Source organism: Lissotriton vulgaris, chromosome 1_1, assembly GCF_964263255.1.
Source record: "Lissotriton vulgaris chromosome 1_1, aLisVul1.2, whole genome shotgun sequence".
NCBI classification, from domain to species: Eukaryota; Metazoa; Chordata; class Amphibia; order Caudata; family Salamandridae; genus Lissotriton; species Lissotriton vulgaris.
Window position 1 is genome coordinate 1,351,479,836 of NC_141685.1, and position 24,167 is coordinate 1,351,504,002.

A 24,167-nucleotide genomic window follows, 5' to 3' on the forward strand; every position below is an offset into this window, starting at 1 on the left:
TTAAAACTCTTTTCAGGTCTAAAGAATGTAGAGCCCTCTCAGCTGGTGTAGAGGGAGTGGGAAAGAAAGTGGGATGAAAATCTGACACCACTTTAGGCAAGAAAGATGGATGCGTCTGTAGCACCACTCTATTCAAATGGAACACCGTATAGGGTTCAGAGGAACAGAGAGCTTGAATCTCGCTCACTCTGCGAGCCGACGTTATTGCTACCAAAAAAAGCTGCTTTCCACGAAAGATGTTTTAAGGTAGCTTTATGAATGGGTTCAAAAGGTGGACCCATTAGCTTTGATAGCACCAGGTTCAATTCTCAGGGAGTAGAAGGAGGACGTATTGGAGGGTATACTTTCTTTAACCCTTGCAGGAAGTCTTTGACAGATGGTAATTGGAAAAAAGAGGTTTGAGAAGGTGACCGCCTATAGGCTATTATAGCAGCTAGATGCACCTTGATGGAATTAAACTTTAAACCTGCTTTAGCCCAGATATAACAGATAAGGAAGCACTGCCTCTTCCTGACATTGAACAGGATTATGATCATTCTGTATACACCACATATAGAATCGCTTCCACTTGCATGCAGAAGAATGTCTTGTTGAGGGCCGCCTTGCCTCTTTTAGGATGAACATGCAGTCCTCTGGCAGCCCTAGATGCCCGTACTGTATGACCACAGGAGCCATGCTGCCAAGTTCAGTGACGGAAGGTTGGGGTTGTAAATCCTCCGGTTCATCTTGGACAACAGGTCCGGCCTGCATGGTAACCTCTTGTGAGGAATCACTGACAGGTGAATCAGGTCCGTGTACCACCATTGCCTCGGCCAGTCCGGGGCGATGAGGATCATCGTTGTGAACGAGTGTGTTAACTTGCTCACCACATTCGGGATCAGCGGAAGTGGTGGAAAGGCCTACACAAATTCCCCTGACCAGTCGATCAAAAGAGCATTCCCTCTCGTCCCTGGCCGGTAGAACCTGGAGGCGAAGTCTTGGCATTTTGTGTTTTGGTCATCCGCGAACAGGTCTATGGTGGGACGACCCCAGGATTGGAAAATTTCTTCTACCACTGCGTCGTGTAGCACCCAATCCTCCTTGTCGTCGAAATGACGGCTTAGAGCGTCCCATCTCACATTCTGCTCTCCTGGGAGGTGGACTGCTGTGATGGATAACTTGCGAGCCAGAAGCCAATGCCAAATCCGTTGTGCTTCCAGCGACAGAGTTCGTGAGCGCGTTCCCCTCTGCTTGTTCGAATAGTACATTGTGGTGGTGTTGTCCGTCTGTACTAGAACTGAAGCTTCGTGAATCGAGGGAAGGAATGCCTTGAGAGCTAGGTGGACTGCTCTCAACTCCAGCATGTTGATGTGGTAGGTACTTTCTTTGTGCGACCACAGCCCTTGCACCTGCAGTTGACCCATGTGTGCTCTCCAACCTAGAATGGAAGCATCCATGATCAGAGTCTGCACAGGAGGAGGTTGATGGAACAGAACTCCCACCTGCATGTTTTGTCTTTTGGTCCACCATGGAATGGAAGCTCGAGCTGCGTCTGAGAGAATGATGTGATCGTCCCAGCCAGCTGATTGCTGGTCCCACTTGTCCTCCAGATGCTGCTGAAGAGGACGCATTCGAAGTCTGACATTCGGGACCAGGAAGATGCATGATTCCATCAACCCTAGCAGGGAGGCAATCCGGCGCACTCTCTGAGCCTTGATGTGAAGCACCAGCTGACATTTCTGGGTTATCAAAAACTGTCTCTCCTCCGAAGGAAACACTTTTCCTCTTTTGGAGTCTAGCAGAGCTCCTAGGAAGTGAATCTTCTGGGTGGGTTGAGAGACTGATTTTCCAAAGTTGACATGTAGCCCTAGTCACTGGCAGAGCTGTATGCAAGTCTGGAACTGACATTTTACGCTGTCTGGGGAGGGACCTTTCAACAGCCAATTGTCCAGGTATGGGTATACGAAGACCTCTTTGCGGCGTGGAGCGGCTGCTACCACTGCAACACACTTCGTGAACACCCGGAGAGCCGACTTCAACCCAAACGGCAGGACTTTGAACTGATAGTGGGAGGTCCCCACCCGGAACCGAAGAAATCTCCTGTGATTGGGGTGTATTGGAACATGAAAGTAGGCATCTTGGAGGTCCAACGAGCACATCCAATCTCCCCCCTAAGATGTGGATATATTTGGTGAAGCGCCAACATGCGAAATGTTTCCTTTTTGACGCACAGATTGAGAGTTCTCAAGTCCAGAATAGGTCTGAATTCTGCCTTTTGCCCCTTTTTTCTGACCAGAAAATATCGGGAGTATACCCCTTTTCCCTTTTGAGACACTGGCACTTTCTCAATGGCTGACTTCTCGAGAAGAGTGGCCACTTCTTTTTGCAGAAGGTGTAACTGATGATTCGATGTTGACATCGGGGGAACAGGTGGAGGCTGATGACTGAAACGAAGACAGTAACCATTCCGAAGTGTAGATAACACCCATCTGTCGTTTGTGATGTTTTGCCACTCTTCCAAATGACCCGCAAGGCTTCCCCCCACTGGAGTGGTCCACGGCGCTGGGGAAAGGAAAGACTCATTGCTTGGACTGAGCTTTGCCGGTGTTGTTGCCCTGGCGTTGATTCCCTCCTCCTCTGGAATTACGCTTTCCTCTATACTGGGACTTTTACTGACCCTGCTGGTCTTAACTCTTCTGCCAGTTAGGGGTTTGAAACCGCTGTTTGGAAGAGCCCTTGTTGTAGGAGCGATATTTCTTTTTGAATTCTTTTTTCTTTTCGAGGCCCACCGCCTTGAGAGTATCCAGCTCTGTTTTCATGCAGGGCCGGACTGGGAGCAGACACCGGCCCTGGCAAACTGCTCAGCTCCCCCCCCCTCGCCCACGGGTGAAAGGGAGTGCAGCCGAGCAGTTTGCAAGGGCCAGTTTTGGAGGATTTTGTTACCGGGGGCTGATATTGCCGACCCCCAGTAACAAAAACGGCCCCCAGGAGCCCAAAACCGGCCCCACCCTAGCGGCCTACCGGGGAAACGCCCGGTGCCCACTATGGCCAGTCCGGCCCTGTTTTCATGCGCTGCATCGCTTCATCCGTGCTCGCTCCAAACAGTGAAATCCCCGAAAACGGCAAGTTCAGAATACGCGCTTGGGCTTCCGGTTTTAAAGCTGTTAGGCGCAACCAGGATGATCTCCTTGCTGATATTCCGTGGGCATATCCATGAGCCGCCAGGGTCGCCCTATCCGCTGCGGCACCTATAATTTGGTTGGAGACCTGACTGCCCTCCAGAAGGATTTCTTCAAAGTCCTTACGGTCTTCCTGAGGGACTTTTTCCACAAAACGCTGTAGAGAATCCCACATGGACCTATTGTAACGTCCGAAAAGGGCCTCTGCGTTAGAGACCTTAAGAAAAGACGCTGAAGTACTGCAGACTTGTTTCCCCCACGAATCTTGCGTCTTGCTGTCTTTGTCCAGAGGTACAGTAGCAGAAGAGGAAACCGTACAGGATTTCCTCGCTGCTGCGATGATTACTGAGTCCGGGGGAGGATCAGCTCGAAGAAACAGTGGGTCCTGTAGATTTGTATTTCGTCAGGATCTTTGCCGGAGCCGCTTTGACCGTTGAACGAAATTGGTTGCCGTTGCACTCAAGACAGTGTATATAATGTTAAGTAACAAATTAAACCAAGCATATGACAAAATGACAGAATTATCAAAACAAAAGAACTCTCAATAAGTAGATCTTGGAGTCTTTAATGTTGTAAACAGCCAGCCGACACGTGTTTCATCGCACTCGCGATTCCTCAGGGCTAAATGGCTGTAATCCAGTCAAAAGGTCGCTCAGCTGGTGATATTTCCAACCCAGCCGGGCCCTTGACCATAGATACTCCGATCGAGTATCCGATATGAGAACAGTTATTATTCGATGTATGTCAGAGAGTATCCGCTTGACGATTCCAAAAAATGTATGGTTTTCTATTTAATTTGCCCACGGCGAGTAGGATAATACTCTAATGGTATACGGTATGCTTTATTGCCGTGGTGGCTATCGATGTGTCTTGCGCTCCCAGCTCAATCAAGCGGAGAAGCGGCTCGTCGTACGTCCGAATCCGACGGTCGTGTTCCTGTTTGGAATGCCTCAACGTCAAGCGTCGATGGAGAGACGCCGACGGAGGATGCCTCAATGTCGATCGTCGATGATTAGTCAGCGACGGAGGGTGCTTCGACGTCGACCGTCGATGATAAGACGGTGATGGCGGGTGCGTCGACGTCGATCGTCGATGATGAGACGGCGACGGAGGGTGCCTCACCGTCGATCGCCGATGACCTGGCGACGACAGAGGGTGCCTCGACGTCGATCGCCGATGACCAGGCGACGACGGAGGGTGCCTCGACGTCGAGCGGCGATGATGGGACGCCGACGGAGGATGCCTCGACGCCGAACGCCGGTGACTAGGCGTCGACGGAGGCTTTGGCGTCGAAGACTGGACCTGAGGCTTCGACGACGGAGGTCTCGACGTCGATCTTCTACGCTCCAACGTCGACCTCTCCCTCGACGCTGCACGTCGCCTGGTTGACGGAAGCGGAGTTACCTTGACTCTCGACGCTGAAGTCTTCACCGTCGAGGGGAGTTGACTCGTCGTCGTCGTCGTGGAATCTTTGACGCCGATCCCGACGCCGAAGGAGAGCAAACCGGGACATCTCTCAACGTCGACCGCGCCCTCCGCTTTTTCTGTCTCTTTGAAGACCTACCTCTCTCAGAAAGCCGATAAATCCTGATTTTTTCTCTGTCCTTGAGAGTTCTACTTGACAAGCACTTGCAGTGATCACAGCTTTCTGGAGAATGAGAGTCAGGAAGACAGAGGATACACACAGGATGTGTGTCAGTCTTAGCTTTCTTCTTCCCAAAGGAAGAGCAGGGATCAAAAAGTGAAGGCATTTTTGACCAAAAATTAACCTTTTTTGAGCCCAAAAAAGGCAGCACTAGCTCTCTAAGGCTAAAAGCCGTCGAGTGAAGACAAAAATTGAAGGAAGACACCAAGTATTTTTGACAGAAAGTCAAAAAAAGGTGGGAGCTGTTTAACCAGGATCCTGACTGAAAGAGCCGGAAAGAACAACTGACCTAACTGTCATCCCTGAGGCATGATGGGAATCCTGGGGTCATGGCTGCCTTAAAGGCACGGTGCCAATTTTTAACTGAAAATGCTTTCAGTTTCTGTGTTATTCACTTTTCAACGCAGCTTATGGCTGACAATGTCTTTTATGAGCAATTTGCAGAATTTATGGGTGTTTTTACTCATTAAAACACAAAGTTCAAGGACTATTTGACCTAATGTGTTTTTGTTTCCTTTCTAATTGCTGTACATATACAAGTGTTTACATTGTCTAGCCTTGGTTTTGGAGCTGCATTGGTGTGAGAAAAATGATATATGTATTTACATATATTTGGAACAAGATATATGTGTTTTTTACATATATATTTTTATATTGTTTCCGAGTGAAGACAAAAATTGAAGGAAGACACCAAGTATTTTTGACAGAAAGTCAAAAATAAGGTGGGAGCTGTTTAACTAGGGTCCTGACTGAAAGAGCCGAAAGAGCAACTGACCTAATTGTAATCCCTGAGGCATGATGGAAAGCCTGGGGTCATGGCTGCCTCAAAGGCAAGGTGCCAGTTTTTAACTGAAAATGCTTTCAGTTTCTGTGTTATTCACTTTTCAATGCAGCTTATGGCTGACAATGTCTTTTATGAGCAATTTGCTGAATTTATGGGTGTTTTTACTCCTTAAAACAGAAAGTTCAAGGACTATTTGACCTAATGTGTTTTTGTTTCCTTTTTAATTGCTGTACATATACAAGTGTTTACATTGTCTAGCCTTGGTTTTGGAGCTGCATTGGTGTGAGAAAAATGATATATGTATTTACATATATTTGGAACAAGATATATGTGTTTTTTACATATATATTTTTATATTGTTTCCGGGGTCCCGCACATGTGCAGGAATATTCAGTGCTTATGACTATTGATGAGGATCCCCTGGAAGAGAAGTAAGATGTACAGGTTTTTGTAATTAACATCGCTCTCTACCTTCAACCACAGTTCTATTGTCAGACACATGATACCAAACACAATATCTAGTAGCCAGTCTGAGTTCTGAATTCTATGCGACCTGTGATAGGTATAGTACACCTTCAATCAGGCACAGAAAGTGACATTTAGCTCTCACTACTGCTCCTATCACACTGGATTTCAAAGCAGATGGAGCTTAATGAACCCCTTTTCTAAGTCCAGAAATATATTTGTCATCACCTGAATATTCAGAGAGAGATGTTAATTCAGATAAACAGAGAAGAGCTGATTCTCAAATATATTTGGTAATCTGCTCCTCCCCAGATGTACACTTTAGTATTTTTGCCGATTTATAAATATCAGGAATTCTCAAAGGTTTCCAAGAGGACTCCTAGAATCCTTCGATTGTCATATGGTTTTTCAAGAGTATTCCTAGGATTGATTTGGGAATTTTGAATTACAGCCATGCAAAAGACTTTCAACGAGCTACATCTGTACATTGAGGGCAACTGACCATGGGATGAAATTTCTGCAAAACTGTCATTTTTTTGTCATTGGAAAAAGAAACAATTCCCCACAGACCACCGCCAATTGTGGCAGTACTTCATCCAAATTCAGCAAAAAAGCAGCAGCTCGTTAAACTGGGAGATTGATCTATTGACCGAGAATTCAAATGCTATTGGCAAAAACCTAAACCAGGAGTACACATGCCTCTGCGATGCTAAAAAGAGGGCTCATAATGACACATTAAGATGCTTTCCAGACAGGAGGAACCACGAGGGATACTAAAATCTATTTTGGTCGTCCGTGAAAGAGAAGGATCCATGCTTACAGGTCTTGGTCAGTCAGCAAGGAGAAAGCCAGGCTAAGCTGTCCCTCTATTCCTGCCACTACCTGGAGCCGTTTATGAATAGCAAAGTCGCAAGGACTGAATGTTGCAGAAAGATCTTAATAGGAGTAGCATGGCGAGGCCTGAAACTATAATACCACAACATTATCTATAGATCTGTGGAACAGTCAAAAACCACATAGTCTAGTATCCAAAACCGCATCAGAGTCAAGATGGGTGAAGGGTTCGACCACCACCTTTTAGGAACCTCACTGAAGACCGTGCTATGGGATGATTGTATTACAGTGTTTTTGGGGATGTCTTTGTTAATGGGGAATTGCAATAGTTGTTTTTAGAGCTTGGAGCTCTTGACGAGTTATTAATGATACTTACAACTTCACTGATAGACAGATTAGAAAAGGCTGGCAGTAAACCATGCTGACACGACACCGAGTTCAGTATCAGAAGGCTTCAGTTAACCAAAGATCAGCTGTTTATATATTTATTTAAAGTTTTGTATAGCGCGAACATGACCCAAGCGGGTATCAGAGCGCTTTACATGTGGGTTGAGGAAGACACAGATAGATAGCTGCGGAAGCAAATTAAGGCAAAATACATCAGAAACAACAGTGACATAATGGTTGGCGACACTAGGCCGTGACAGAGGCCAGGTTGTAGCTGTTCTGGAAAGAAAACCTCAGATTTAATTAACTGTTGCCCTCCAGTCTCATATCTCTTTATCTATTATGCAAATGATGTACTGTAGAGTCTGCCAGCTACCTGTGCATCCCTGTGCCTTGCTGCTCGTGGCCAGTGCCAGAGAGGCACTCTGGACTCCCTCGCCCTTGAGGTGCACTTCTTTCATGCAGGCAGCTGGCACCTCGAAAGGCTTCGTCTTGGACGGGTCTCCAAACCTGCGAACTTGCCACCAGTCCTGCGTGGTCTTACTGAGAAGAATGAACAAGTCTCCGTCCCTCAGAGACACCAAGCTTCCGTCCATCGAGTGATACTGGTAGTCACGTATCGCCCGCAGGGTGATTGCAGGGGCTGGGCTCATGGTGAAGGCGTTTTCAGTCAGTTTCCAGGTCCTGCCAACTAACCGCCACCTTCGTGGCATCTTCTTGGTAGCAGGGAAAATGGCTGCTCTAGATGGCCTTACCCGTCTCTGGAAGGCAACACAAGGATTAGTGACTTTATTTTAAATATTTTACATAAAGCATGTGAGTAGCGCTCAAATAGGCACCTGCGCACTGGCGACTACAGCAGCAATGCAGAGAGCATTATCGTAACAGAGTACACCATGCACTGCAGCATAGGGCAGCACTAACAAGCTCAAGCAGTAGTGCGAAAACAAAAGCGCAATAGAAGCCAGACAGGGCACAAGTCCTAAACAAGCACTGGCGTTGCCAATAGGTCTCGCAGTAGGAAAGTTGGAGCTATTGGTTTTGTAAATGACATTTTATATTTATGTTTTGTGTTTTACAATGCCAATACTTTTAACTTTAGCATATGTGACACTTTTAGTATTTGTAATGTCACATGTTTTGTATTGACGTGACTTAGATGTATTGATATTACAATTAACAATGGCTTTTAATTTTTTTAAATAATTAATACTTAAATAAAAGTGATTGTAATTTGTAATGGCAATAGCTTAAACTTTTGTAAATAACTTTTGTGAAGATTATGTTCAGTGACGAAAATCCAAGAACAGAAGTGAAATATTAACATTTTTTTGTGACATTTGTAATAAAGCTTGAAACATTGAGAGAACATATTTGAACTAGTGATGCTGTGGTGGTGCTGAGTGATGCTGTGGTGGTGCTGAGTGATGCTGTGGTTGCGCTGAGTGATGAGGGCTGTGTGCACTGAGTGAGGCCTGTGTGCAGTGTGAGTGAGGCCTGTGCAATGTGAGTGAGGCCTGTGTGCAGTGTGAGTGAGGCCTGGGTGCAGTGTGAGTGAGTCCTGTGTGCAGGGCGAGTGAGAGCTGTGTGCACTGAGTGAGTGCTGTGTGCACTGTGAGTTAGGGCAGTGTGCACTGAGTGTGTGAAGTATGCACTGAGTGCGGACTGTATGCAGTGTGATTGAAGGCTGTGTGCACTGAGTGAGGCCTGTGTGCAGTGTGAGTGAGGCCTGTGTGCAGTGTGAGTGAGGCCTGTGTGCAGTGTGAGTGAGGCCTGTGTGCAGTGTGAGTGATTCCTGTGTGCAGTGCGAGTGAGAGCTGTGTGCACTGAGTGAGGCCTGTGTGCAGTGTGAGTGAAGCCTGTGTGCATTGTGAGTTATGGCTGTGTGCACTGAGTGACGGCAGTATGCACCGAGTGAGGCCTGTATACAGTGCGATCAAAGACTTTGTTCAGTGTGAGTGAGGCCTGTGTGCAGTGTGAGTGAGGCCTGTGTGCAGTGTGAGTGAGGGCTGTGTGCACTGTGAGTGAGGCCTGTGTGGAGTGTGAGTGAGGCCTGGGTGCAGTGTGAGTGAGTCCTGTGTGCAGTGTGAGTGAGGGCTGTGTGCACTGTGAGTGCGGCCTGTGTGCAGTGTGAGTGAGGGCTGTGTGCACTGAGTGAGGGCTGTTTGCACTGAGTAACACCTGTGTGCAGTGTGAGTGATCACTGTGTGCAGTGCAAGTGAGTGAGTGCTGTGTGCACTGAGTGAGTGCTGTGTGCACTGTGAGTTAGGGCAGTGTGCATTGAGTGTGTGCAGTATGCACTGAGTGCGGACTGTATGCAGTGTGATTGAAGGCTGTGTGCACTGAGTGAGGCCTGTGTGTAGTGTGAGTGAAGCCTGTGTGCAGTGTGAGTTAGGGCTGTGTGCACTGAGTGACGGCTGTATGCACTGAGTGAGGCCTGTATGCAGTGCAATCAAAGACTTTGTGCAGTGTGAGTGAGGCCTGTGTGCAATGTGAGTGAGGCCTGTGTGCAGTGAGAGTGAGGCCTGGGTGCAGTGTGAGTGAGTCCTGTGTGCAGGGCGAGTGAGAGCTGTGGGCACTGAGTGAGTGCTGTGTGCACTGTGAGTTAGGGCAGTGTGCAGTGAGTGTGTGCAGTACGCGCTGAGTGCGGACTGTATGCAGTGTGATTGAAGGCTGTGTGCACTGAGTGAGGCCTGTGTGCAGTGTGAGTGAGGCCTGTGTGCAGTGTGAGTGATCCCTGTGTGCAGTGCGAGTGAGAGCTGTGTGCACTGAGTGACTGCTGTTGTGTTGTTAGTGCTTACAGTTACGTAGTCAGGAGTTTAAGCAGTGCAATGCTAATTAGTTTACTTCTCTGTCTAGTTCCGTGGGAGACTTGACTCCAAAGAGACCCTGCATGATGAATATGTGCTAACACACACCAAGTGATATACCACTCATGGCTACTCCTATGAGAGAAACTTTGAGCGCTAGGCCTGTACTAACACACTACCTGTGACCTACTTCTGGACTTGCTCACCCCACAGCGCCCTTCCATTGCAATGACCCAATGTATCAAGCATTCCCTTGCACCATAGTGACAATCGACTGTAATCAAGACGCCTTACAGACACCATCAGATGTAGAGGCACTTCCTTGCAAGTAAATTAACCTTGCAGTGACCGTCCCCTTTTGTCTCCAACCTTGCAATGGGACTTCTCTCTCATGGACAGTTACGTTCCTTGCAGTGATGTTTTTTTACAATGGGATTATCACTGCAGTGAGCTTGTTACTCAGTCTGACCCTCCTTATGAAGTGGTCCTGTTGCTAAAAGGACATGTTCTTCTGTGAGGCAGCCTTACATTGTAGTACCACCCAAGCCCCGCAGAGGCCATGTCTGGTATTCTTTCACTGCACATAAAGTTCTCTTTTGCACCAGTTCATGCAGTGACCAGTCAATGGCCATTTTTGTGCAGTGGCGATTTCCTGCAGTGGTATCTCTTTCAGTGAATGTAAACTTTCCTTTTAGTGTGGCCCATTCCAGCAGGGCCCCTCAGGTGTGCCTTTCATACTGTGGTCCTCCAAATGCCGTGAAATCTATTGCTTGTCCGATATGCCTCCCTTGGAGACAAGATTCCTCTATAGCGGCTATCTCTTTCTTTGTCTTGGATAGCTGCTATCAACGTTCTTCACACCGACATCCCTAGGTCCTGCTGTGAAGTGACGTTGCGCTGCGATGACCACGTCCTACAGAACCCCGCCCTGCAGGACAGTCACTGCCCCCTGCTGAGCCCCTCCTCCCACTGTGACCTTATTTTTTCCCACAACCTTTCATGACGGAAAGGGGCAGCGTCCTCACCACTTATCATGAGCGCTGCATCCTCTGGTCCTATGTATCTATATGTCTGCCACTCCAAGCTGACCAGTCTCCTCATTCCTTACTCCAAATGAAGTGGCTGACAACACGCACCCTTTGACCACATGGAGGGGTAGGGAGGCTTGAGAAGACATCCTCTGCAACCCTAGGCACTGAGAGAGAGAAAAATAAGCGGGAACTTGGGTGGGGGCTGTTAACAATGTCAGCAAATGAAGGAAGCCGATGTGTGGGCGTGGTAGATATAGGGAAGGGGAGTGGGAGTATAGGAGAGACCGAGGAGGGCGACAATTGGGGAGACTGACTGACTAACTAGGAAGTGTCTGTGTGGGGATATTGGAAGTCTCAGATAGCTAGGTGACAGAGCACACCAAACTGGGAAACGAGGAAGTAGCAATAAGGGGTAGATGCTGTCTAAAGGTCACAGCATACCCCAGCAGCAAATAAAACGAGTATTACTTTGTTTTGTTAAAACTAAATTCTTGTCAATTAAAACACGTCAGAGACTCAAGAGCACTATATAAGGCAGAGGGAGGCGACACCAAGATATGCAGGAAAATTCAGCGCAGAACAAATGCGCTGTCAGCTAAGAGAGCAGCATGTTGATGGGTGACTGGTGGAGCTGCCGTTTTGTTCATTTTATTTCGCAGTAGCAGGAGGAATGTAAACAAAGCAGCCATGTCCCTTCCCCCCAGCGCCGGTGAGGAAAGAAGACAATGATCTGAAGTGCAGCGTCCCTGAATGTAAATGTAAATGTGTTTCGATTTATATAGCGCACTATAACCCAGGGGTCTCTAGGCGCTTGCTTAGGGAACCCGTCCTGGTATTCCCCTGTGAGATACCCCGGCCGGGTGTCCACAAGGTGAAAGCCAGGCATCCCGCCGCGAGGGGCCGTAGTGGAGATTAAGCAAGCTATTGCCCAGAGTCGCAGAGTGTGATCCCGTGAGTCGAGTAGGCACCAGAGCGAGAATTGTCAACTCCGTGGAATTTTTTGAGCCCGAGACCCGTCAAGGCGGGGAATCGAACCCTGGTCCACGGCCGATCTCAGCTTCCGGGTCTGCCGCCTCTAACCCCTGAGCCACACTTCTCCACTGAAGCGGGTGTCGTGCTGATAACATAAAAGCTGCTTGGTGTCCAAAAGTATATAAATAAACACATTTTGTGCAGTTCAAACAGCTACATACAATTCATTTTATTAAAAAAAAAAGTAATTTAGAAAATAGCTTACAACCGCAAGAGCTGCAATTAATAGCATGTTGATCGGTGACTGGTGGAGCTGCCGTTTTGTTCATTTTATTTCGCAGTAGCAGGAGGAATGTAAACAAAGTAGCCATGTCCAATTAATAGCATGTTGATCGGTGACTGGCGGAGCTGCCGTTTTCTTCATTTTATTTCGCAGTAGCAGGAGAAATGTAAACAAAGCAGCCATGTCCCTTCCCCCCCAGCGCCGGTGAGGAAAGAAGACAATGATCTGAAGTGCAGCGTCCCTGAAGCGGGTGTCATGCTGATAACATAAAAGCCGCGTGGTGTCCAAAAGTATATAAATAAACACATTTTGTGCAGTTCAAACAGCTACATACACTTCATTTTATTTTAAAAAAAGTAATTTAGAAAATAGCTTACAACCGCAAGAGCTGCAATTAATTAACAACTGTACGCACAAGAGCAGCTGTTAAAAAAAAATTATTAAGAAGGGAAGTGCACGAACATGCGTAAACACAAGCCCGAGGCAGACCCAAAAAGGAAATAGTGTGGACGAAGGAACATAAATTAAAACAAGGATGTGTCTGGACTCTTAAAATACAAAATACAGCGTAAGCGGCCGGGAAACTGAAAGTACGGCCGGCCACCGGCCAGCCATGTATAATTAGGGGAGGAGAAGCCGCACAGCACACGCTGGGAGAAGCCCTTTGATGTGCTGTGCGGCTGTGAAAAAATGCAATTAGGAGGGAGGGAGGGAGGCTGATGCGCGTGCTTGTTTGGTCACGTGGCGTCCAAACATCCACGAGGAGGAGCGGCGGAGAACAGAGACCTGACTATAGGTACCGTTGCGTACTAACGCATTACACACTATTTTCGAGCCGGTTACTCTACCGGGCTCCCCGACCCCCCCCTCCGCCTTGGAGTTTCCCCTACAGGGATCCGGAACCATTACACTCCTTGAGCTGCCAAAGTGACACCTTCCAGCTAACCGGGGGTCTCGAATTACCTTTCTACTTTGGAATTGAGTGCGAAGCCTTTTTCAGGAATACATCCTGGTCCACTGTGATCTTGCTCATACACCAGTTTCCTAAGAGTGATCTCATCTAGGATTGTCGCATGGACCTGACTTCTTTGTACTTGCCCTGATGAAATTCCCTAGGCACGATTGGGAATGAAACGCGTTGGCTGTGCCGTTGTATATGAAAATAAAGAACACATTTTGAATAAGAACAGAAGATCTACGCTTTTCCTTGGACTTTCTTAGAACATTGACTTCATTGAGTGCGCCTCTCTACTTCTCTATAGTATTGTTTGGTCACGTGATTCACGTGAACTTAAAGAAAACCGCAGCAAGAAGCCCTTGGTTTGACGAGGATTTTGAGCACTTGAATTCTGGCTCCGCTCAATGCGCTTGCGCACATTGATAGGTCGCGAGACCTAAAAAAGAAAGTGGGGGGACGCTCTCACCGGAAGTGACGTCACAACAGGAAGTGACGCCACAAAAGGTGGCTTGCACCAGCGGGCTCATTGCCTCCCCTCACTCACCCCTTAGATACGACTGCATCTGAGAAGCCAGGCGTGAGCAGCGTGCTGTGAGCTCCGAGCTCCTCCTCCCCGAGAGGCCAATTTGTGAAGTCCAGCGGTTTGGCAGGGGGGACCACCCAGTAAAATAAGTGGGGGACACCGTCCACCCGTGTGGTACTCCGACTCGAGCCCTAAAGCCAGATACAATCAGACCATGTTGCAATATGAAAAGAAACAGAATACATTCGTGGCTCAAAGACAACACAGGGTCCTGCGGTAGGTCCAACCCTTAAGTGATCCCAAACCTTTCAGAATGACCCCATTCCGCCCAAGACCAATGAATATCCGTGAAATATGGGAGACTCAGGGGGCTCGCTTCACGTTCTGCGGGAAAAGGGGTGAGGGCTTGGGGCAGGTATCATTTTACGTAATACCACTTTCCTGGCTGTCCTGATCCCTTGTCAATATGTACAGGAGTTAGCAGTTTAGATGAAAGTGGCTGCTTTCAGCATAGATGGTATTTCCTACCCAAACCTTACTGTTTCACTTACACATTCCTCTCTGTCAGTCTCGTTCCTTAGTTTACAGGTGTAGCCATGGCCTCCAGGAACGACAATAACTCACTTCATTCTGGGACGGGGGAGGAAAGTGCAATGGTCTCCTGCATAGAATCTTATTGACGTCTTGGTTCATTATTTTGAGGTGTTTAAGAATACAATGTGTGTCTTAAAAATATTGCCATTGGGGAGGAGCCACGCACCGAGCCAAGATGGCCGTGTGAGTGCTCGGCTCCGCCGGACCTGCCCCCAAGCCCCGACATCCTGTAACCCATCCTGATCATTGAGCCTGCCGATGTGTTGTCGAGGAGGAGCGACGACCGTCAACCCGACTCCAGCCCCTCCGAGCAATAGGGGGCCGGAGATATTTCACCCATAATTTGCGGCCTGGTGACCCTCTGAAGCCGGGGGCTCGATTTGGCACGAACCCGGCCGCGAAGCTGTCAACAGCGGGGCCGGCACTGAGGATCACCAGCCGGGCCCCGGAGCTACTTTTTCATGGCAGCGTCTGTTGGCCGGGGGGGAAACTCTGCCACCAACACGCTGAGACGAGACGCATCTCTGAAGCAGGGCCGGCACTGAGAACAATTGGCCGGGCCCGGAGTCATCAGCACTCTCGTAGCGACATACGGCAGCCAGAGGGATGGCCCCGCGGCCCACGCTGTGAAGATTTACACAATTGCAGAGCGGGCCGGTGTTCCATAATCCGCTGCCCCCGTGAGGCAGTGGCCCCCCCTGTTTTGCGCATGCGTACGCATGCGCATATTACGGCCGATGACGTAGTACCACGCCCACCATCATTCCGTGACATCATCATTGCGCATGCTCTATTCGAACATGGCTCGCGTCTCGGGCAGAAAGCGCCCGCGGGGTCCTTGTGCCGACCTCTATACACAGCCCGTCTCCGTACCCCCCACCTGCAGGCCGGTATTGCCCCGCATTAAAGCTGCTACATATTTATTTAAAATGTACGTGTTAAACACATTCCATTTCTGACAGCTCTCAGCGTATCCCCAGTAAGTGTCCTCAATTCTTTAGCCTTTCCTTGCTATGTCCATCTGATCGGCCTCACTCGGACTTCTTCTCAGACCCCTCTCCCTTTCCTGCTGTAATCAAATCTCCATCAGATAGATGGTGATTAAATTGGCATTAATTAAAATGAATTTTGAAGTGTTCCAGCCTCGTACACCGCCTCGGGCTGCTGGCAGCTCGAGGCTGTGAACAATGTTGGCACACGGACCCCCGCGGGTGCTGTCTGCCCTTCTCCGCCCCGTGACGTAGGGGGTGCAGCCACTCACGGGGATACAATGGTTCTCAGAACACCGGCACGGAGACTTGTCAGCCGGGTCCCGGAGTCATCGTCGCTGCCGCCACGGTGTCTGGCGGCCAGAGAGACGACCTCACCACTCGCACTGGGATCATTGGCAGACTTGTGTAGGGGCACCAGCAAGGAGAGCGCAGGCGGCGCATACAAGTTGACAGTCTCAGGGAAACTGGCTGCCAAATTGGGGCAGGTGGGTTGGGTGGCATAGGGTGGAGGGCCAGTAATGCCCAAGGGGACCTTAATGCCCCAAGCATCGAAAAGGACTCTAGTGGGAGCAATGGGTCCAAACATGTGCCTAGTAGGTGCCTAGATAAAACTCGCCAGGATGGAAATATGATTCTAGACCTTCCTCCAGAATGTACTCCGTACACGTTGATTCTGACGGGGGTCCCAAGATCACATTTAGGCAGCCAGGAATCCTGTCAGAGCCTTATAAATAAATCTATCCATTGGTGTACTAGTAACACACATGCCCATGTAAACTGGGGTAAGCACATCATAATGGCAAGACGTGTGAACTAGCTGGGGAAAACTTAAAAAGACATAGAAGGTGACTGAGGAGTTGTGAATTTTAACGACAAGAGATGGGCAGAACTCGCTTTGCGTTATGCTAGAGATTCCCCCTCACAGCACATAAAAACCCGCCCCTTGGGTCACTTTTATCTCCCCCCTGCAAGGGGCTTCACGCCCTGCCAACGCCCTTCACATAGAATCCTTCCCCCCCAGCCTGCCCTATAGCTTCACCCCAACCGCTTTGAAGTATTGTCCGGGCTAACAGATATTGATTGACTACCACCAGACTTAGATAACTCAACTGAGCTGATAGGCATACAAGTGTTACCTAGGGAAATACACTGTTAAGTCAGTAGATCAGAAGGAAATGGGAAGGGGCTACACCACTTGGCCGATAACATATGCACCTTGCTGTACAAACCTATTAGTGTTGAGAGGAGGGCGAATTTGGATGACCATTTAGGCCCTTCAATCTTATTAGATTTAGGCAGGGGAGGGACTGGTTTAGACCCCGTAACACCCAGTAATAAGGAGGAGCAAGGGAGAAGGCAGCTCATAACTAGACCTCTGAAAATTATCTCCTGGAATATCACGGGCATCTCCACAAAACTTGAGGATGAGAGTTGGTTAAAGTATGTAAAGACCATCGATATTATCAGTATCCAGAAAACATGGGCAATGGAGAATATTGAGTTGGGTGGTTATTATTCCTTTAATGTACATGCAATCTCCTCGCCTGCCGGAAGAGCGAAAGGAGGCCTGGCGACATTGATCTCTGTAAAGTATGGCTCTATTCATGTCAAATCTGTAGTTAAATCACCATGGTTCCAATTGATCTTGATCTCAAATCTGTGACGGGTAAAAATTATTTTAATCAACTGGTACTATAATGTCTTCGATTCAAATAGATGTGACGTCATTGTAAATCTCAAAGAGGAAATTGAGAAAACTGTGGGGATGTGGCAACACTCGTGCATCTATTGGGTCGGGGATTTTAACTGCACCTTGTGCAGGCGCAGTGCAGAAAAAGTATGCGGGCTAACCGATACTGATGGTCAACCCTTAACCCCTTCTGTGCTGCGCAAATTTTGCTGCGGTGCTGAACGTTCCATTGGGCCTATGGAACCATGACGGAACGGTTCCGTCATAAGCACAGGCCAACCGACGCTCATGACGGAACCGTTCCGTCATGAGCATGGAAGGGGTTAACCCATTTTTTAAATACACCACAGGGAGAGGCCTTAAATGATATTATCATTACAAATGATTTTTGTTTTATGGATACACTGGTTAGTAATTCCGAAACTCCCTTTCCCACCTATATGGATAGAGGAAAGGGAAGTGTTATTGGTTTTATGTTAATATCTAAAAACTCAGCCTCCTTGGTAGATGGTTTTGAGGTGGTGCCAAATAACGCTAGCGACCACAATCCGCTCACTGCCTCATTATATGTAGTTGCTCTAGAAAAGGCGGGTGATGGTCGCCCCCTTCACTACAGCTCAAATCCAGGTGTGAGAATAAAATGGAAAAAGACAAATTCCATTAAATTTGAGGAGAAAAAGGTTAAGGAAAATTTACATAAGATCTTGGAATGCCTAGATCATGACTCCCCCCCGAAACGGTTGTGCACGGAATCCAGGAAATTTGTAGAGACGTAGCAAATAACTTGACAAGCACGTTGGCATCAAGGGAACCAAAGGGCATCAAATGGATTGATGCCAAGTGTACAAGGGCCCAGAAGGACCTAAAAAAGGCTCTACATACCAGCCCACAATATCAAGCTCTTATTAGTAATGCAAGGCAGTCCTATAAGCTTATAGTTACACAGAGGAAACAGGATTTAAGGAAAAGGGCTTGGGAGGACCTAAAGAGACCAGTAGCCAGATGTAAGTAAAATAGATTTACCGATTCTTAATTACCGAAAATTACCGAATTTTAGCGATTCGGTAATTGAGAATCGGTAAATCTGAGAGGTGGATATGTAGGTATTCCAGATGTGCTGGAATAACGATTCGGAAAAAATTCGGTATTTACCGATTCGGTAAATACCGAATCGGTAATGCCCATTCATTCCTATGGGCTTTGAAGCCCATAGGAATGAATGGGTATTTACCGAATCGGTAAATACCGATTTTCACAAGGGTGCAGGGGGTGTCACTTTGACACCCTCTGGCACCCCCAAAACAGGCTCGGGTGCCATGTGGCAGGCATACATGCCCTAAGGGCAGGTCTGTCTGTCACATGGCATAGGTGTGCATGCACACATGTGCATGCACACCGGAATCGGTATTTTACCATCAAATTGGATTTGATGGTAAAATACCGATTCGGTAAGGCCTCTGGGACTCAGAAGAGTCCCACCTACATCTGGGTGCCTCAGATACGGTAAATTTACCGAATTTTTATTTTACCGATTCGGAAAAATTACCGAATCAGTAATTTTACCGAATCGGTAAAAAAATGCTCCCTACATACCTGTCACCCATTTACCGATCGGTAACGGACAAAATCGACCGTTACCGGTCGGTAAATGGCCTGAAACGGCCACCTACATCTGGCCCCAGGTGCGCTAAGGGACTCTAAAAGCTTCTGGGAGATAGTAAATCGGCCCTTGTTCTCCGAGGACTCAATGGCCATGGATACTTTAATACCAGGCGATATTTGGGAATCCCATTATACAAAAATATTTAATACGCACGGCATTACTAGCTTGGAAATAAGTCAGGAGGTCCCACTTGATATATTATCTGCTGAACTTCTGAGCTCCTCGCTCCTTGTGAGCGAGGTGGAGGAGGCTCTCAACAAAGGTATACCTTTAAAAGCCCCTGGCCCGGATGGGGTGCCCCTCGATTTATTTAAGAGTAACCATCAACTTTAGGAACCCCTCTTGACAAATGTCTTTAGAGCTGTAATAACTGGTACAATCCCAGTATCATGGAAAGAGGCCATAGTGGTCCCTGTGTATAAAAGGGAAAGAAGGGGGATTCTTCTTGGTATAGGCCCATTTCTTTAATTGATGCCACGGTCAAGGTGTTAGGGAGGGTGATCTTAGCGCGCCTTGAGACGTGGGCAGACTCCGAAGGTATGATATCCCGAACCCAATATGGCTTCCAAAGAGGCATGGGGACAAATGAAGAGTCCCTAAATCTAGCACTGATCATGGGCAAGTACATGAAGGCATGGAAGGGGTCACTAAACCTTGCCTTCATGGACTTGTGCAGTGCCTTTGATACGGTCAATAGGGGTAAACTTTGGGACATGATGGGGGTCATGGGTTTTGAGGAACCCCTGGTCACTTTATTACGTAGGCTTCCTGCATCCACTACAGTGTCTATACGATATGGTCCAGGGGGTGAAAGAACAGGGCTCATTATCTCTACAGAGGGAGTACGTCAGGTGTGTATACCTTCCTCTTTCTCTTGTACACTAACGGCCTTGAATCTGCCCTGAAAAGCGAGGAGTTAGATCTGCCAAGAATAGGAGGGAAAGTAATTCCGTTGTTGTCATATGCGGATGACACGGTTTTAATGGCCTTAACCGCTAACAGTCTACAGAAGTCATTAAATGTTTTTAATACATTTATGTCAGCCTTGGACCTAAAGGTAAATTTCAATAAATCTTATATTATGGTCTGTGGTCCTAGTCAGACCAAATCAAGAAAGTTTATGGTAAATGATAAGAAAATTGACAAGGTTTCAAATTTTAACTATTTGGGGAATGTTTTTAATGAGAAATTGAATTGGGAACAGCTTATTACATCTTGGGTCCAGAACACTAGCCGTGCAGTGGAGGGTCTCTTCCACTTTGCGAGTAAATTGGGTCATAAGCCGGTAGTGGAATTGATTACTTTATATAGATCAAAATGTTTGTCTGTTGCCACTTATGGGGCGGGAGTTTTAGAATACTATCAAAGCACAACAATCCAGATATTAGAGAATAAGGGCCCGATGTAGGTAAACGCGATTTTCCGATTTCAAAATACCGAGGCGGGCCGAATCGGTATTCTGAAATCGGAAAACGATATGTAGGAAAAAAAAAACGAATGAATACCGATTCGGTCGGCATCGGTAATGAGATTCGGTACGTTCCGATTCTGCTCGGTCCGAATCGGAAAGTACCGAATCGGCCAACAACGAATCGGAAATCACCGAATCGGCTACCACCGATTCGGATATTCCCGATTCGGCGAATACCGATTCGGTAAAAGCCGAATCGGTAAAATCCGATTCGGCAATCATAGATTCGTAGCCATGAAAACAGACCCATGGCGAAAAAGCCCATAGGAATGCATTGAATGAACCGATTCGGCTTTTACCGATTCGGATAATACCGATTCGGATTTTACCGATTCGGATATTACCGAATCGGTAAAAGCCGAATTGGCAATAGGCGATACAGCCAATGAGGTGGCTCCCCCTCCCCCACCCAAACAGGGAGTGGCAACCCTGGCAGGTGCAGCTAATTAAGAAGTTTCTGGAAAGCCTGCCTGAGCCCAACACACACAGTTAGCAGCAGTGGGAGAAGGAGGTTGCAAACTGAACAGGAGAAAATGGCAGATGAGTCAGGAAGCCAGAAGTCCTCCCAGAAGAGGAAGCCCAAGTTCACCACCACCGAACTTCAGGTGCTGGTTGAGGAGGTGGTGAGGGTGCACCGCCAGCTGTTTGGCAAGCTGTCCCTCAACGTGCCAGACAGCACCAAGAGGAGAATCTGGGCCGACATCGCCCAGAAGGTGAATGCTGCGGGTGTCACCCCCAGGTCCATAGAGGAACTGAAAAAAAGGTTTTACGACATCCGCAGCCTCACGAAGAAGAAGCTGGCTGACATTCAAAGGCAGGCTGGACACACTGGAGGAGGCAAGAACCCGGCGCCACCCCTCACCGAGCTGGAGGAAATTGTCTCCAGCACCATCGAGAGGGAGAGTATCGTAGGAATCGGGACCCTGGACAGCTCTGCGAGAGCCACAGCTACAGGTAAGAAGCATGCGCATCATGACACACCCTACCAGACACCTCCCCATTAGACACAATGCATAGGCAAACACCAGCACTGTACTGTCACCAACATACAAGAGACAAGCATCATGGTACATGTAGTCAGCAGAAGTTAGCCAAATATGTCAGTGCAGAATCACAAGACAGGAAACAGTGTGACACGGTGTAAGGAGATGCAAGGACATGTGGAATGCCATAATTGTACTGACTGTAATACATCGGCACTCAGTTTACAAATGCTTCTTTGTACCTAGGGGCCCCATCAGGCGGAACAACTGTGACAGCAGAGGGAGCAGGAACGTCCAACACAGCAGTCGCAGGGCCGAGCACCAGCCAGGCTGGCCAGGAGGAGGAGGAGGATGAGGAAGGAGACACCCCAGGGCTAGGAATGGAGGGAGTCCTGGTCATTGACTTCCAAGCAGTGCACTCCCCAGTACTGCCCAGCACACCCCCCTTGCAATTCTCACCAGAAAACTCCCCTACAAGGCAGACCATTCCGCCTACACCAGCTCCTGCCACAACCGTGGCCTTGCCACCTGTCCAACCTGTCCTGGGAGCAGGGGCTCAGGGACAGGCCAGCACCACACCCCCACCAGTGGCACCCCAGCCCACTCAGCAGGCCGGAAGCACCAGTGCCCGACGCCGTGCCACCACCACCACTGCTGCACCAGCACGGGAGGGCAGTGTGTTCCTGGGCCTGGAGGGACAGATGGTTAAAATCCAGCGCCAACAGGCCAGATCCACCATGGCCTGCCAACGCCAGCTCCTGCAGCACAACATGCAGATGGGGGAGTTGGTGAAGGGTTTCCAGGCTGTTGTGGACAGCAACAAGGAGGTGGCAGCAGGGTTAGGCAGGCTGACCACTGCCATCACTCACTCATCTGCCAGACAGGAGGAGCATGAGGTTGCGCGCAGGAGGGATGCCCGGGTGCTGAACCGGGCCATGGCCCGCCTTGCAGCGGCGACCGCACAACTGTGCCATCGCAGCTCCAACCAAGAATCTGTGCTCAGTCAGCATACGGCTGAGCTCACTAGGGGGATGGCCAGGATCACCACGGCCATGGAGGCCTTGATAATATCAAACACCGCCTCCAATCCTGCCCTGGACCTGGGTGATGCTGGAGACAGCAGCAGCCGCAGCAGCCCGGCCAGCGCTGCATCTGAGCCACGGAGGAGCACCAGGCGATCCGCTGATGCTGCTGGGCATTCGGAGGGGGCCGAGGGACACCCCAGTGGGTCTGGCAAGCGGGCAAAAAAATAGCCTGGCAAGGGGGGATGAGCAAACCAGAACCCTGGACTTTATTTGATTTTACATACTCCATTTTTTGATGCACATCAGTGCTGTAACTGTGGTGCATCACTATTAAAATTTGTTTTTTGCAAGCAACATTTAGCTGTCTTTGCATCTGTACTCAGTCAGAAATAGTTCTCAGTGATCTCCTCACGTCTGTATCTGCCATCACTTGGCGTACACACCCCAGCTGGCTGTGTCAGTGGCACAGCTTCGTCGTCGTCATAGTCCTCGTAGTCAGACAACTCCACCTCAGTGCCCTTCTTGACCGCAAGGTTGTGTAACATTGCACATACAGCTATGATCTTGCAGCAGGTGATGGGGGTATACTGCCTTGCACCTCCACTCTTGTGCAGGCATCTGAATCTACTTTTCCAGATGCCAAAGGTCCGTTCAACAACATTCCTTGTGCGTATGTGGGCCCGGTTATACCTCCTTTGGCTGGGTGTGGAGGGGTTGAGGTAGGGGGTGAGTATGAATGAGCGGAGGGCATATGCACTGTCGCCTGGAAGAGAAAGGGGTCACATTAGACACATGCATACATGTATTCCACCTACCTACTATGTGTTATGGGGGTCTGATGATGTGTCTCACCTAGGAGGTATCCTTCTCCAAATTCGCCAGCCATCAGCCGTGCATATATGCCGCTCTGTTGGAATATATAGGAGTCATGGGTACTCCCTGGAAATTTTGCTACCAGGTCTGTGATGGTGCACTTGGCATTGCAGATCACCTGCACGTTGATGGTGTGTGTAGATTTCCGATTGCGGTATATGTATTCGGTGTCCGCTGGTGGGCAAATCGGAATGTGTGTGCCATATATGCAACCGATGATTTGGGGAAATTGTGCCATCTGGTAGAAGTCAGCTTTAGTTTGTAGCAGTTCTGCGTGGGTTGCAGGGAAAGAGATGTATTGGTCCATCCTGTCTATCATGGCGTCAAGGAATATGTGGATGAACCTTGACAGGCTGCTCTGGCTCACCCCTCCTGCTGCTGCTACTCCACTTTGATAGCTGCCAGACGCAAGCAGGTGTAGGCTGCATAGCACCTGGACGTGCGCAGGGATGGCGTGTGCCCTTGGGGTGTGGTGGTCCAAGAATGGCTTAAGGTCCCTGATGAGCTCAAGTATGGTGTCAGAGTCCAGCCTGTATCTCTGTAGGATCTCAGCCTCAGTGAGCATGAACAGGGTTACCCTCTGTCTGTAGACCTGTTCATTTCTTAGCCATTCCCTCTGTCCTTCCTGCTGTAGCCGTAGCCGCCTCGCAATGACATAGAAAGCTGCCATCCTGCAAGTTGCAATGCATTTTGGGACTGTTTATATGGGTTGGAGTTGGTTACCACCTGATTGCAATCCATGGTAAATACCGAGTGAATTCTACCGATTTTGAGCCGATTTCGGTGTTTCTGTGCCTCCCTACATCTCCCCAACTGTCGGAATCGGGGAATTTTCCGATCGGAGATTCATACGAATCGGCATGTTTTCCGATTCGGATCATGTCCGATTCGGTATTTGTACCGAATCGGTAATTGGACCGAATCGGTGAATTTCCGAATCGGTGTCACTAACGATTCGGTAATTGGACCGAATCGGTGATTTTCCGATTCGGTGTCACTAACGATTCGGTAATTGGACCGAATCGG

The 24,167-nt window shown here is 48.6% G+C and overlaps 1 protein-coding gene across 1 annotated transcript in view; it reads right to left on the bottom strand.

The window, feature by feature from the left end:
• The window catches only part of ARHGAP9 (Rho GTPase activating protein 9), a 580,228-nt gene extending 572,227 nt beyond the window's left edge, over positions 1-8,001 (bottom strand). The window contains exon 1 of the mRNA XM_086966621.1: positions 7,650-8,001. Within this exon, the coding sequence (XP_086822747.1) occupies positions 7,650-7,986 (337 nt within the window). The 5' untranslated portion in view covers positions 7,987-8,001. The remainder of the gene's footprint in view (positions 1-7,649) is intronic.
• Between the last annotated feature and the right edge of the window lie 16,166 nt (positions 8,002-24,167).